Below are 16,986 nucleotides of genomic sequence, written 5' to 3'. Positions count from 1 at the left end.
ACACGCATACACGTGTTTCGATACCCAGTAAAAATTTCATTACCCCCATTCATCAACTTTCTTCCTACCTGAACTCTCTGAAGCTTTACCGCATTAAAACAAAAATCACATAATAACCTATATGGGAGGATAGTGTATAGAAAAAGCTTCTTCATAAGCTATTGTACATTTTCATATCAGTTAATGTTCCACACTCATCTAAAATTTTAGCAGCATGTACACTTATATATTAAGTTTCTGTGGCTCATGTTCCGGTAACTTCCTTTTCCTCTCAAAACTACCTTTCTCTTTCTCTCCGCTGTGAGAGTAGGTGTATTTACAAAAAAAGTCTTGTGAAGTGTACATATATGTATGTGTAGTTTCTTGGTATGTGAGTGCATAGAAGTCAAGAATAACTGGTCTTGATAGTGTTTACTACTGGATTATATGTGGATTATTTACTACTGGATTATAGAGATTCTGTGTAGTTACATTGATAGATGCTCACACCCTTGCTGAAGCTATGCTCTTGAAGCAATCAAGAATCAAACTCTCTATCCACTGTTGTAGATTTACCAACACAATACCACAAGCAGGGTATACACATGTATTACTTCCACTCCACATAATAATCCCAAATCCAATTAAGTGTGCTATCCATTGACTTCATAACAAAATGGATTCATAATTTCTGACACTTGACAAACCTTTTTGATGTGGTTTATTTTGTTCATACATGTACATATAACCTCACACCATTTGTTCCCACTCCATCAGTGAATGTTTATGTCATTCAACTTATGATACAAAAGATTAATCCCCACTGTGTATTGGCAATCAAACCCTCACATGACATCACTCAGAAAGGAGTCTTGTTACTACCAATGTACATGTTATACATGTATACATTATTCAGTCAATGCAACTGTCCATAAGTGTGCATTATGGTTGCTAGTGTATCATTTATTTCCAACATTATAGCCCAGAGTTATATTGATGTGTTATGTTTTAAAAGTAATTTTAAACAAATACTTGTAATAAATGCTATTTGTAGAGCACCAACAAAGGTGGGCTGAGGGCGCTTATGTGCATGAAGTCAGACGAGTACACACATCAGTAGACATCAAAATGCATCTTACACATTCACCATCATTCAAGTCATAACTACTCAATCTCTTTCTCTCTCTCTCTCTCACATGCACTAGGTGGAGGAAACTGTTGTACTCAGAGAAAAAACACATGATGGTCAGCCCCAGAAATGTCACAGTAAGATGGGGGTATGTCGGAGCCAAGATACGAACCCACAAACGCCAATTTTCACTGACATGGTTTAACCCCTGCGCCACCAACTGCCCCAAACTCTTTGTCAAGTCTGGCTAGACAAAATCTTGCATTTAACATTAACAGATTTTAGAATGGCATTAAAAGAAGTGATGCTTATCAATGTGTTTGATCTATGAATCAAAGTTGGTGGGCTAAAGTTCCTGAAATGAACTCATCACCTAAACTGGAATATTTGTCTATACATTATAGAGAAGGTGTATGAACATAGCCTAAATATTATAATAGTTCTTTTTCTGAAAGGTCTTAAAATAAATACATGAAATTTACACTTAATACATAGCAACTTCCTGCAGTCTGAATCGTAAAGGCAAATAAGCTCCTTTTGTATAAGCACCACAAGACTCCTTTACACTATCGTACACATCAATCACCAATTCTTTACACTATTCCATTAATCATCAGTCACCAGTTCTTTACACTATTCTCTTATTTATCAATCACCAATTCTTTACACTATTCATTTACACATCCTTCACCTGATTTTTTACACTGTTCTCTTATACATCCCTCCCCAATTCTGTCTTTTATACATTACTCACCCAATTCTGTGACCCATCACCAGGTGCTCTTCATTTCAAAAGTAACAGTTGTACAACAGGTAATACAGAAGGTAAACTATACTTTAGAGACATTTTTCACAAGATTTATACATAGGCACACACTCACAAAGTGTTTCCTTTTTTTTGCAAAATCTCTTACAAATGACTAGATCTTATAAGAACAGAAAAAAAATTTAAATGCTTTTTTCAATCATTATAATGAACCAAATTCTTCAATCAAATACTGAAGTATGCTATTTTTTATTACTAGTAAGTTCTCAAGATATGTAACTTGTGGGTAAATTAAAACTTGACGGTAATATGTATTTTGTGATATGCAAACTAAAAGAAAAACATGTACAAAAGCAAACGTTTGACACAGGAAAAACAAAAAAAGAACAAAACAGGAAATGTAAACAACATGATCATCATGGCTGAAACACAAGAACAATGCAGCATGAAGCAAAGACATGGAAAAGTAACCTGAGTGACTCTGAATCATGGAATTTTTATTCACCACCTGACTGTGGCTTTCATCCACAAGATGCATCTACTGCCACATCATCAAAGAATACATAACAAGAATTGCAGAAACTGGAATTTGCAATCTTTCTCAAAAAAAGTCTTCACGAAAAGGTTACAGGGAAAAGAATTAAACTGGCATGGAAAGAATAAATACATAAGTAACCAAAAAGAACTTACTGAAAGAAAAAAAAAGCTTACAATGAAATAGGTAAACTGGTAAAGTGTTGAAACTGTTGATTGTGGGTGAATCACACGAAGCATTTATGTTTCTTTTACTACTTGTTAAATTACACATAAAGTTCAAACTGCCTATCTGTTGTCTGAAATCTATGAACATTTGTGGGGATCGAAAAATGACAGAATGTTTATGCAATTTCTTCACAAACAAAACTAAAAGTGTATTTACAGCAATAACCAGAAGGGACATAACTGCATCCAGTATGCTTCATCACAGGTTTCACCACATATGTGAAATGATTAACATTAATTTACAGTCTTCAAAAAAAGAGTCACACATTCTTGATTGTTAGGTTTAAAAATGAAGTAATCAAATTGAAAATAGCAAATATTGCAAAGTTTTCTGTCAATACGGCCTAAAAACAGGCAGTAGCTGACCAGAAGGATGATGAGAACACTGATGAATTAGATTTGAATAAAACTATAACAGCTAACAGCTGCAAAATTTGAGCAAGACAAAGCAGGTAACCTTTACCAGCACATTGTACACATCCCACATACTACAGCACTACTGATTTATAGTTTTGAACATCATGTGATCTAGGCTAGCTGGGCCATCTTTGCTGGACAGTTCAATGTTACTTGGCTTTATCAATGTTACTTGAAGCAGTTTCTTCATGGGTAAGCAATATGCCAAATTCGAAAAGGTAATACCAAAGATTAAGCATATAATGATTAAAACAAAAGTGAAAGAAAGAAAAAAAAAAAGAAACAAAATGGAAACCAGAGGTATGCACAAGGCTTCACTATCCAACTTTCCTTTATTGCAAGAATTGCGATCAAAACAGTGTTCAGATGGCGACAAACATTAACATTCTGATGCAACTGTATTCACAGAAGTAAAACACACATGACAAATACTGTGCACAAATTTATCTAGTATCTAAAAGACTTAACAGGACACACACAATGTATAGCTAGCCATACAATTTCCTCATGTTTAATAGGGCCAAACTGTGGTTCAGTAAGCCGGCAAAGCCATAGTTTGCAAATACACAGTCACATAGTTCAGTAGCTTTATCAAGCCCTACAGAGCATCATGTATTGTGGGTGAAATTTCCTGTTTCCATCATCCCGAGACAGACTGAATTAATGTACAGAAACAACCAACATCTCTGTGCCCACAGCTATAATGCCATGTTCATGTTTCCTTGTCCACATGTGCAGGTACTTGTAGAGCTCCCTTATGCTCTTAAGCTGTCGGGCTCTACAACTCATGCAGCCAACTCTTTATCTTACAACAGCTAATTAACATTGCAGGTTCCAGTCTTCTATATAGAAAAGGATTTTTGTCTGTAAATGTAGATGAAGAAGACCATATTTCTGTGTACTCCAGTTCAGACCAAAGCATATCATAATATTATGTACATGACACAAATACATTTCATTCTCCAGTTCAGACCAAGACACATCATGATGTTGTGTACATATTAGACATCTTTCTTTTAAGTCTATTTACGATTCTAATAAATTAATCTCTTAATATCAGTTAAACTGGGAATATTTCAGATGCATATACATAACAAAGAAGCTACTTTGTAATTAAATCAGCCGAGTTAAATCATACACACACTGGCACATATATCCTTGCATATATTACATGCAAGAGATATATCAAGTGTACTGTAATTTCCTGTTCAGAACTAAATACAAATAAAACAATTCTCACTCATGGGCGTTAACTCACCAAACTGACATTCTTGTGCATGGACACCTGCCCTTTAACCTTTGTATGCATAAGCCCTGCAACACAAAAGATTGCACACGACCGCTCTTGCCATCATTTATGAACACATAGTTTCTGTGAAAATGACAACTATTCTCTTCCCACTCAGCTATACAGCTACAAGCAAATACACACACACACGTGCGACACAATCAGCAAGACTTTGCAGTTTCTTCTTTTGCTCATGGTTCCATCTGCTTTATGCCATGAAGCGCACATGACTTTGTGTTGCATTGAATGTAACATACTCAAACAAATGACAAAAATTTTAAATAGACGCTGACCACTTCCACCATCTTGTCCCCCCAGAAAGAGAGAAGAAATATAAATACTGCAAGCCATAGGCACTGCAACCACTACCCCCCACCCCTGCATCCCTACAAAAACAAATAAGTTTTCTTTCTGATTCTCATTACAAGCTGGCCATAATAAAATGAAAAGTATTACTTACTACTCTAATGCTAAGCATGTTTTAGCACAAAAAAAAAAAATATATATATATTTAGACATAATGAGACAATGTCAGACATCAGAATTCTGCAGGAGCACTAAAGGCACTGGGGCATAGCTCACACTCATAGCCACATGAAACAAGCCATGTCTATCAGTTTATAGTTCTACTGCAGTATTGTATCTCTACAAATCTATCAGCACTCTGCTTAGCTGTTTAGCGCTTCCCAATCACACTACTCCAACAATTACACAAGATCATATGGACCACTCAGCGCTGTGAGGTCTCATAACGGCTGGTCCAGAGCACTCACACCCCACAAGAGAGAACATGATAAGGGTGACAACAACGATGAATTCTTCAACCAAAGCACATCTGCTTTCAGTGTCAATGCTTGCTAATCATCACTGCACAAAGCATGTTACATTTCAGTGTCCACTCTTGCTAGTCATTACAGCACAAAGATTTTAGTTCACCGAATAAAAAAACAAGTCACCGTAAAAAGTATTACTGTACTCAAAATACAATCTAAGTACCTCAGAAAAATGGAATGTGTTGGAAGCAACAAGAAAACTAAAAAACCAAACCATCCCTACTATCCCTAATAACACATTAGCCCAGGTTGTATCCATATTGCTAGCTCAACTGAATTGCCCTCTAGGGATTAATAAAGTATTATCTTATCTTATCTTATCATATCTTGCAGATAATATACTTTTTTCACAAATTAAATAATATGCATATATACATATACGCCATGTCCATTGAGATTTGTTGACTGTAAATAAACAGATGTCTCCCGACAATGTGTTTATGATAAAGAGGGTATACAGCTGATCAGCTTACTTACTGCTACTGGTTTTTCAAAGCAACTAGATTTTGACTCCTGACTACAGTCTCACCTAAAAGCTATGGACTGTGTTGCCAAAAATATGATTATTAAAGTACTGCTTTTTTGGGGTTCAGTTTCTTTATAGCTGCAATCACACTTTAAGTATGTGTTTTGTCAGTAGATGTCTGTCAAATGTGGAAATTCTTAGTTGATACAAATATTTTCTATTCCGAAGAGCTCATTAAATTTAATATTTATGTAAGGTAATTTACAAAGGTGTGCTGTCATTTGTGGCAATGACATGAAAACTACTCACAGTGTCAGTGGTCACTAAAAAAAAAGTCACAATATATACCTAAGAACAAAGGCCAAATGCTACAGAAAACCAGCAGTTTGAGTTGGAAACCACAAATAATCAACTATGGAGACAAGTAGGACTCCTTGAGAGTATCTGCTACTAACAATGGTGTTTTCTACAAACAACCCTTGGGTAAACTTGTGAGGGATTCACAATAAACAGTTGGCAAGAGCTATCAGTATCTGCTGCCATTATCTTAGCTAAACTTGTAAGATCTAATGTTTAAATTTGCTTAGGTTTCCAAAGAACATCAATCCATCTCCCGTCAGCTATCATGAACAGACAACATATTTACAACTGGGCAGCAAATCTAGCCAAGCTTATGATAACAAAATACCACTTACCTACTGTACTGATAACACTGTTCCTATATCTGTACATGTGATCAATCTTCAGCTGCATGTTTAAGAGCAAAGTTTCTTATCATACAACAACATAAACATAACTTCACATCATAATGTAATACTTGCAGGTGCTTTGATCTCCTTGGCATTACCTGGGCTTGGAGTTTTATGTAAAAACAGTTAATTCCAAGTGGTATTTATGTTTAACTTTGTGTTTGGGTTAAATTTGATTTCTCTGAAATGCTCACAGTTGTCTTTAAATAAAATTTTCAACCTGATTGATGCCGAGGATAATGCCAAGGGATTAATAATCCAAATTCTCTAGTCAACTCATTCCTTCAATCATTTACATAAAAATAAACAAATGACCAATAAAGATTGATTCAAACATTAATGGTAACACAAATCCTCAAATTTTAATCTTTTAATAGAACTGTTTGCTTCACATAACAAGAGTGAAAATTTGCAAGGAGTGTTTTTCACAGGCAATGCACATCAGGAAAAACACCAAGGCAGACACTTCTCTCGCATTTACCTTAACACAACTACAAATATTAATACAATTATCCATCCATATCAAACAAGTATGACATCATCTCCCACACCACATGCAATAATAACAATATGAGACATAATCTGGTAATATGGTTCAATAAAGGGTGCTAATTAGTTGTGAAGTTATATGTCAGTGCCAAATATGTGTGCATAAGTGGCCATATTTTAAATAAGAAAAAAAGGTAAAATGTATTCAATAAAATATTGTTATGCCTCAGATATGTTTTAACATCTTCTTTAAAAGGTGTATGCATGCAAAATTTTTTCCATACGTAAAATTAGTTTTAGTAAGGCTAGTGATGTATGCTAAGTGTCCTTACCTACTCAATCCAGTCAACATACCATGATCATTGCAGGATCAAGTAGGACAAAGACATGGTACATTTCTCACCAAAAGAAAACAAAACTTACATGCATGCATATACAAATGTACTCTTTTCTACTGTATGCATCAAAACAATAAAAATTCCAACTACCTAAAGCATAGGTATAATGACATTATTTTAAGTCAAGATTTTTAAAGGCAGATATGCTGAAGGCCAGCTTCTTGCGTTTTGCATCTCTGTGTTTGGCCTGAACTGTTAGGAAGTGCTGTAAAAGTTCATCAAACTTGATTTTGGATACCAGTGGACGTTCTTCACCTTTTCGTTTCTTCCTGGAATCACTGAAAGTGAAATGAGAGTTGTCTGCAAACATGACTAAAATAATTTTCATTGAGCTTATATCTAGTCTTGCACAGTACAAATATAATGGAGATAACATTTTTTAAATAGATCCATCATTTTAAGAAGACATGCAAGAATGGGAAAAAATTGTTTCTTTATGCCAATTTATTTTAGAAATCTGCCGCTGAATTAAAGCAACAAAGTCGGTACAAAGAGAGTACTGAGAACACGTAAGTGTCCAAAACCCCAACCTGTTTAATCTGTGTGCATGTACTCTGACAAATTCTCTCACACACTCTCAATTTGACATTCTCAATTATGCACATATGCATGTTCACATGCAACTCCCTTCTATTTATTCATGTGCACAAATGCAGAAACACCCGCACAAAATTAGGATACTGACCCCATGTGCATGGAAGACGACAAGGTGAAGTGAGGAATACACTCAAGACGGTAACGTAACAACTTAAAGGCTTCTGACTGTGGTAACAACATAAGCAGCCCATACAGACTTTTAATGAGGTCCGGGTTATTCTCTGCATCTAGAAGCTGCAGACGCAAATCTGTGAACAAATTTACAGGTATGAAACATTTGTCCCTGGAGATGGCTTCTTCACAAACAGCTCAAGGCAAATTAAAAACAAATCATGGATTATCTCCATGCACAGCACATTATCTTTCTAGTGAAGTGGACTCATCAGTTTTTTCCAAACAAAAAAACAAAAAAAATGCATTTCTTTCGATTGTCCAAAATGGCAGAGATAAGTTCTGAATGCAAGTATTGCATTTTCTAGAATAGAAAAGAACTGGCAAGGCTTTTCAAGAGCATTGTGTGATAACAAAACCCACTGGATTTCTTTGGCACACATCAAGAGATCCTTAACTTAAGCTAATGCCATGAGTTCTTGAAAATAACAAATAAAAAAAAAAAAAAACATACTATGGATTCACCACGATCAAGGCAGTTTATGTTTACTGGATTATTAAAATTATCTCAAACATTTGCCACAACTGATTTTTTTCTTTTTATTCATTGTGGGTAAAAATTATTTTAGAACTTACATGCAAAAATGGGTGACTCTATCAACTGTACCAGTTTGTCTATTTCCTTCAGAAAATCCACAGTAACTTCAAGATCAGCACTAGTTGAAAGTTAAGAACTTACACTGTTCAAATAGATACACATAAATCTTTCTCATAATCAATACTATATATTTACAGATTAGCATACTCACTAATCCATGGAACATACATGAGCACATGTGTGTACACACAGAACTATTATTGTGTATGAACACACAATAATAGTGCTACCCACAAAAGGTATCTTGTCACTTCTTATAGTTATTCTTTTACTGACAGCTGTTGTATCTTTTTTATTAAAAAAAGTGGCTAAAAGCTGTATAGTTACTCAAAATAAGTAAAAACAATCTGCAAATATTTATTTTACAAATATTCGTCATCATTAGCAACATAAAGACAACACACGAGAATATGCAAGGATACAATGACTGCAGAAGAAGGCAGGCATGTGAATAGTTTTGAGTGAGGTAACACAGCGACATGGTTGCTATTGGACTGTGGCACCAGCAGCGATATAAGCAGCAGAACAAAGTGCAGCTCTCCTGTCATGTTAAAAAAAATGGTGACATCTGTAGTGATGTAGCTTGTGAACAAACCCAGAAAAACTGAAGCCTGAGTGGGCTACTTCATTCTTATCTTGGGATACAATCTTCAGAGAATACCACAGCAATTCTAGTCATGTCAGTGTGAAGAATAATAAATGAGGAAATATTTAAAAACCAACCACTACCTCTCCTCCCCTCCAAAAAAAAACCTGCAAAAAGAAATATGACTTAAAAAAAAAAACATTTTTTAAAACTCCCCACATACAACATGCAGCTACAGACAAAAATATTTCAATGGAAAATTCTCCTGGTTCTTAAAATGCAGTCTTCTTAAGTCTAGACTTAACAAGCAGCGGCGTAAGCTATTCACAACTATTTTAGACAAAACCAGTAAACCAATTTGGAAAGCTTGAATGGAAGTACACATATACCCAGTCTCATGAAACAGCAGTGTCTATCCAAAGTTATATTCTTTTCTAAATGCAAAAAAATAGGAAGTGTCCAAAACTAGCTTTATTTACTACTGTGGACAGTGCCAGCTGTCTAAGACTTTTTTGTGCATCAAAAATAACTATGCTGTCTTCCTGTCCCAACCTCTGTCTTCAGGTCCTTGAGTTGTGAGCGGAGGTCATACAGCTCTGTAGAAGTCAGCAGTATGGTGTTCAGTGTCTGCACCATGGTGCAGGCAAACTCAACATCTGTCTCTAGAATGAGAATTTCTGCCAGGCTGCGGAAGATGGCGTCTGCACTCAGGTACACTGACAACTGTCTGAATGATACAGCAATGAGTTTAAAATGTTACAGCTGTCTGAATGATGTAGGAAGGAGTTTACAGTGTTACAGATGCCTCTTGAAACAGCAGAAACTTGCTTTCTCTCTTTCCGTGAATGGTAATGTAAACACATGTATGCATGCACTCATGGTAAGTATGAATCACATACATGCAACTGTGTATCTGATAGATGAATTAGAGAATCGGTGTGAAAAACTGAAATGCAGAAAAAAACACCCTTTCCTATTAACAGTGCAATAGTATATTTGTGGCTTTAAAGATTTTCAATCTTAGGCAGATCAAAGCCTTTACCAAAAATCCAATTCACAATTTGTACAAAACGACAAGATGACCTAAACTTAACAAGTTTTACCCTGCACATCAAATTAAGGAAGTTTGTCTGCATCCCATGAAAATTTCTGATTTTGATATAGGTTTAAAATGAACAGATTTAGGCATCATATTTTAATATCTTTGTTGAAAATGTTGGTAACTGGTAAATTTCAGAATTTCTGAGAATACAATTTTTACTACAAACCATTTCAACATGCTTCAGGCAACTCTCGACACACCAAGAATCAGGCATCAAACATACCCCTGCCGATAAAATGACTAACTTACAAAGCATTCACAAAGCAATGTATCAAAGTCATCATGTATAGTTATCTCATCTTTTAATTTACCTTATTATAAAAGAGCCTCTGTCGTCTAGCAGCTGTCTTTCTTGTTTAAACAAGGCCATCAACTGTACCATAAAGCGTGTAAAGTACTGGTTCAGCCCTTGCCTGGCCTCCACAATTTGTTTCACAGGACTTGGGAGTAACGTGCTTTCACTCTCTCCTTTATCGCCTTCACCATCTTGATTAGGACTCAATCCAAGGCCAGCAGGATTTGAAGAGATTTCAGAAAGGACTTCTAAATCCAAAAGAACCACCTGCACATTGGGTTATGGAAAAGAATGAAATCCCAGCAAGCCAATTTTTCTTTTGTGTCTTTAAAAACCAACATATGCCCACTTTCATCCAAATAGCTCAACCTTCCAACAGCCTCTCCACCCTACCCCTAATTACCCTCTGGGATAATTAAAGTGTTATCATACATGCACTCAAACAGATGATGGAAAAGTGCTCAAACAACATCACCAAGAAAACAGAGAGAATGACACACTTTGACCATAAAGAGCAGAGTTTCTCAGATCAATCCAAGCTTAGCTCTTAAAAACTTCCCTGTAATGAAACACACAAACATCAAAGATTTTCACTCACATCATCTGATGGGTCAGTCAAGGCATCCATCAAAAGCTGGAAGAACACATGTATATATCGGAATGTCTGAAAATATAAAAAAAAATATCCCTTTATACACCAAAAGATGAGAAGTCTGACACAATTTACATCTACAGTATAAAAACACTTAACACAATGACATCAGTACAGTACATACTGAAAACACTTACTATGGGTTTCTTAGACATAGCTGACACATTAACATATACAGTATATAATGAAAACAACAAGGGTTGTTTATGTCATACACGACAAATTGACATCTACAGTACAAGATAAAAACACACAGCATGTTTGTTATGACATGTCTGATACAGCTGCATCTACAGTACATGGAGTACATCTGACATGTATTTGCTGCTACTTTGTAAAATACAGAAAACTCAAATTTGCTGTTTACTTAAAAGTTTAATAATAATAATAAATGCAAAATTTGTAAACCGTGCATAGTCACACTCCTAAGGAGTATGCTTGCATGCTTTTAACACCTAAGAAGAACAAGAACAAAAATGGACAAGCACCAAGGGACAGGAAAGCAAACAAATAATATATGAACTACAAAAAAATAAATAACAGTACTCATGAAGAATAAAATCAAATACAAAAAACACAAAAAGAAACAAATAAAAAGAACAAGAATTCAGGGTATATGATATAGCAAAAAAAAGGGTGTGAAAAAGTAAAGAGTTTATCGAAACCAGTATTAAGAATATGAAACAATCAAATGACTGACCTTGTTTGGTGTTTTCACTAAGAGCAGGTTAAACCACTTCAGAACAGCCACTCTTGTCTGAATACTGTCATGCCCTAGGTGGCGCTGCAAGACTTTGATTACAGACAAAATCTCCAGCTGAACAATTCTGAAACATGAAAACACATCTGCCTCTTAGTTTCAGATGGACCATTGTTTATGCAACTCCACCAGAGCAGCCAGACAAGTCCGATACACTGTGTTCACTGTAAAATCTTTAAAATTACAATGTGAAAGCAGTCCCAACATTTTAAGTCAATCACATTTGAGTGCTACTCACCCAGTAAAATATCACTAATCAAAGCTTTCCATTCATTCAAAACCAAGACAATCTTTTCACTCTCAAGACTGAGCTCCTAATGCTGTCAAACTTCTCTTAACACAAAATGACTCACGCAGGAGCGGCAATCTGAGCATCATCATCTGGTTTATCATGAGCTGAGTCCAGGGTGTGATCCCCAGCATATGCTACAGTGGGAGTTGGCTGATCATCCTGCGCTTCCACCAGCTTGCGCAGACTTATATTCAGGGACTCTGCAGCCTCCTTCACCCTGTTGGAGGAAAATATTTTTAATGCCATCTGTCACAGTGATGATCCCAATCAACCTTTATTCTACCTGTTTTACTCTCAAACAAACCATGACAGCACCTCCTTTCTTGTTCTACAAATGTCACACAAATAGCTAAAGGAACAAGAGGATCCAAAAAACAAAATAACCTGTCATGGCTACAGAAAAGGATTAACGGTCATGAAAATTTATAATCATAAGACAAATACTCAATGTCATGTGCCTATGAATGTAATACCTTAACTGGAGTATGTCCACCAAAAGTACACCTGAAAAAAAGAACATGTTAATACATTTTTTCTACTGCTTTATCTTTTAGGCTTACCAGGCATACTAAAGCTGAATCTGTTTTGATATTGTATCTACAACTGCATAGGATTGCTAGAGGTATCCATTAGCAACATCACAGACTCACTTTTTGCGTGCCTCATCTGTGTAAGACAGACAGGGTAGAATAGCATTCAAGATGCCAGCCATATGTGGAAGCATAGTGCGCCCAGATAAAATGACAAACTCTTTCAGCCAGGTGATGGCTGTGTACTGAATCAAGTCATCTGGTGAAACAGCCAAGACAAAACATCACAACAGCAACATTTTATTATCTGCAATGCTATACAGCAGGGTGTACATTATTCACAAGTGCAATAGAGGAAACATTACATTCTACTTAAACTATTTGTAGATTTGACTTAAAGAGATCATATACAACCTAAATGCACAAATCAGCATAAAGGTGCATTGCTGAACGGAGGGCTGAACTGAATAACTGACTGAAAAATAGGTATTATACCTGCATTCTGACTGTGAACAATAAGAATGTTTGCCATGGCAGTGTAGTTGACACCATTCTTAGTCCTCTTTATGCCTTCCAAAAACTCAGCCAGCACACCTTGGCACCTGGACACAATTTCAAACCATTGTTATAAAGTAAAAGACATACACTGTGCTTAGGACATCATTCTTGCCAGAAATATAATTAAACACAGACATCACAGATACAGTAAAAATGGCTCTAATCAGCACAATTTCGACAAACTTACTCCTTGTCTGCAAAATCTATCTCTGCATTAAGTCTTTTCTATATTGGTAAAATTATGTCAAAAGGATACATAAGTCTGGAAGAAATAAAGTGCAAGAGCATCATAAGCTAAGTCAGGAGGTGGAGTTGAATCCTCTTGTAAGTTGTTACTATTGTAAAACTGCTATGACGTGTTACCTCTTTCTTGTGCCTATGAACTTCATCAGTATAATGTATTTAGCAGTAACCCAGGAAATTAGTGGTACCCAGGTATTAGGAATAATTACTTAATAAGACCTTGAAAATCTTTTCAGCATTTTAATGTTCAAGTATTTGCATATGAATATAGAACCCAAGATCACCAACTCACATTTTTCGGATTTCTCTGCTGTCTTCTCCCAATATAAGAAACAAGCCATCCAGTATTTCTGGCAGCAGGACCAACATATTAATGTCTGGCACCGCATCCAACACTTCTATCTGACAGCAACACGGACAACACGTCTTATAAATACTACTAATATATATTTAGCATAATAAACTTAATAAATTCTCCTTATCGAAATCAGACATAAAATAAGTGCTATGACTCATAGTATATTTGATCTGGCTACCAAAAAAAAAAAATTAAAAGGACAAAATATTTTTGATTGCTTACCCATGAAACAACAAACTGCCGTGCAAATGTATTCCTGGTGTATATCCTCTCTCTCAGGAGAGGGACAAATGCAACCAGATCAAAGGAAGAGCTCTCTGTAACAATGTCCTGACATAACCACATGACATTACAATCATGTCTCTGAATTAAGCTTTTACCAAGCCAACGATAGTAAGCATCAGTTTTACCAATTTTTATTCTTTCTGTTTTTTTCCAAGGTATTTTTTAAAACCTCTCTGACCTCTAGATATTATGTGATGCTGGTAAAATCTTCAGCCATTGTTAAAAAATAACAAACTGACTACTCCACCAAAAAAAAACTTTACTATTTGACTCTTATAAAATTGATTAGATGGTGATCTCAAGAATAAGCAAGCATTTTATAAACAGTTAAACTAAAAGAGCAACTTTAATGTTGGAAAACTTCTTTCTCACACTTCTTCCCTACTCTCTTCCTTTTCCTTGCCCCATAAACTTTTACCCTGTCTCACCTTTATCAGTCTGTCCAACAGCTCTGCTCCATTCTTCACATTCTGGTCTGGATGTGCAGCTAACTGAAATTTTATTTGATTAGTCAGGTGAACAAGGTTGTGGCACAACTAAACGATCTATTTCAAAACCAGCTAAGAAGTTTTAAATTGAGCTTATTGTTTCTATTAACAATGGAATTAAAAGAAATCATTAATTATGGAAAAAAAAATACATTTATTATTTTCTTTTTCTTTCAGCTTTTGCATGTCTATGGGATTTGTGGTTCTTTTTGTCAGTTATCCATCTCTACAAGCACTTCATAAAGAATAATGAATAGCAACAAGAAGCAGATCTTTTAATTTTAAAGCCATTTAAAGAACAATATGACAGTCTTTAAGTGGGAAATAGAGTATCAAACCTTGTGTTAAAAGCAATTAACAAAACTTTGAGTTAAAATAAGTAGGCAGAGTGAGGGATGACTGAGAAAGATTTATAATAGGATGAGCAGAAAAAAGAAGAAAAGAATGAAAAGAAGAAAAATACGCAAATAATGTGGATCAGGTGATGATAGGGAATGAAGAAATGTTTGGAAGATAGATGGATAGGTAAGTAAAGCTAAGGGAAGCAGAATTATTAATAGATTTTGACATGAGCAAATATATAAAGCAGGAAAGGTCAATAACTTATTATCAAGTGAAAGATGGATGCCTAGCTTAAAAAAATATACAAAGACACAGAGTTGTAGGAAAAGAAACTATACCTTGCTAAGTCCATCAAATATATTGTTGAAAAAGGGAAGCACTGCTCCTCTTGTCACTTTGACAATGTTATACAAAGCCTCACAAGCATAATACTGTACACGACTGTCCACATCATGGAAACAGGCAATAACAGGCAGAACAAGTTCATTGATGTGGGTGCACGATTCCTGTCACAAAGTAGAAAGAGGGAGAAATATATTTTCTGCCAAAAAATATGCATGGGCTCTGCCTTTAGCTAGTGTCTCTCACACATACAGCAACAAACAATCAAAATGTCAAGTTTAGAAGTTCATACTTAAGGGTGCATTGATGAAATCAGTACTTTAAGCTTACAGACTCGAGCTGGTTGTGCAAGGCAAGAACATGTGAGAGTTTTATAAATATAAGGGTAGTGTTTAATTAACTGAGACAACAACTTTTCAGTCATAAGCTAACTTGTGAAGTAAGACACATATAATCAAGTGATCAATGTAGCTTCTCTGCTATCCCTGACTAATGTTTTTTGGGTTTTCCTTCCTAACATTTAAAGCATAATATGTTAGAAAATCTAAGTTATTACATATAAGCATGACTGTAAAGAGATAAAAATAATGAAATCAAACCTTTCCAAGACCAATTGCTACTGCTGCCAAGCCTATAAGACCACCTTTGCGTGTGTTCGGATTTTGAGAGTATGCAAAATCACCTCCCAAAACTTTCAGTGTTCGCTTGATTTGGTCAACTTGGTTTGTGGTGACAAAATCTCTCACCAAACTGAAATAATAAATTTATAAAATCTGATTTTTTATATAAAATTAATATTGTATTTTGTGTTATATATATACACACACAGTTTATGACATGGTCCATATGCAGCAGCATGTAACGGTCACACTTCCATGCACAAATATATTGTATCTTCAGGTCCATGAATGACTGATCTGAAAACAGCAGTATACTTATTACAGCATCTACTAAGAAGACGGTGTTTGTGAACGAATAATTCGTATCTGCAACAGTTGTGTTGAAATAATAATAATATAAAAAAAAAACCTAACACTTATAACAGAAACATCTTAAATGCCTCAACATATCATTGTAAATATGGAAGAATGAGAGCCTTATTTATAGCATGCATGTTACTTGTTTTGATTGGTAATCTTAGTGCACCTCGTACAATGACAATAACACACTCGGTTAATAAGCAACAAACCGTTCTATTTCAAGTGCAGCACTTTTCCTTTTCTCGTAAAGTTTATCATTCAAAGATCGAACGCATGCGGCAGTAAGTGGAGCAAAGTCTTTATCACTCATCTCGATTTTGTAAACTGCTAGGATGTCGGCGTCAACCTAGCAACAAAGTTTACATGCCGGTGACTTAATATCTGCAGGTGTCTGTCATTTTGTCTTGTCACATGATTTTACAAACTAATAATAATAAAAAATAATTTATTGTTTAAGTATGATAAGTTTCCTTAAAGAGATATAAAATTTTACTTATTTGTCAATAGCTGTTATACAATGTTAGCTTGCGG

The 16,986-nt window shown here is 35.3% G+C and overlaps 1 protein-coding gene across 1 annotated transcript; it reads right to left on the bottom strand.

Annotated features, from left to right (window-relative positions):
- Nucleotides 1-6,744: 6,744 nt before the first annotated feature.
- Nucleotides 6,745-16,892, bottom strand: LOC112576590 (protein VAC14 homolog). The gene is made up of 17 exons (XM_025259167.1): nt 16,665-16,892; nt 16,075-16,225; nt 15,472-15,639; nt 14,732-14,794; nt 14,241-14,348; nt 13,953-14,062; nt 13,355-13,461; nt 12,980-13,118; nt 12,391-12,546; nt 11,978-12,104; nt 11,224-11,289; nt 10,642-10,892; nt 9,781-9,955; nt 9,065-9,183; nt 8,621-8,700; nt 7,962-8,121; nt 6,745-7,554 (listed from the first exon to the last, which is right to left on the bottom strand). Exons 1-17 carry the CDS (start codon nt 16,763-16,765, stop codon nt 7,389-7,391), a joined length of 2,247 nt encoding a protein of 748 aa, XP_025114952.1. The 5' UTR covers nt 16,766-16,892; the 3' UTR covers nt 6,745-7,388.
- Between the last annotated feature and the right edge of the window lie 94 nt (nt 16,893-16,986).

The sequence above is a fragment of the Pomacea canaliculata genome, linkage group LG12 (assembly GCF_003073045.1).
Source record: "Pomacea canaliculata isolate SZHN2017 linkage group LG12, ASM307304v1, whole genome shotgun sequence".
Classification (NCBI taxonomy): Eukaryota; Metazoa; Mollusca; class Gastropoda; order Architaenioglossa; family Ampullariidae; genus Pomacea; species Pomacea canaliculata.
The sequence above is the reverse complement of the archived record's forward strand: the minus strand, read 5'-3'. Positions and strand labels throughout refer to the sequence as shown.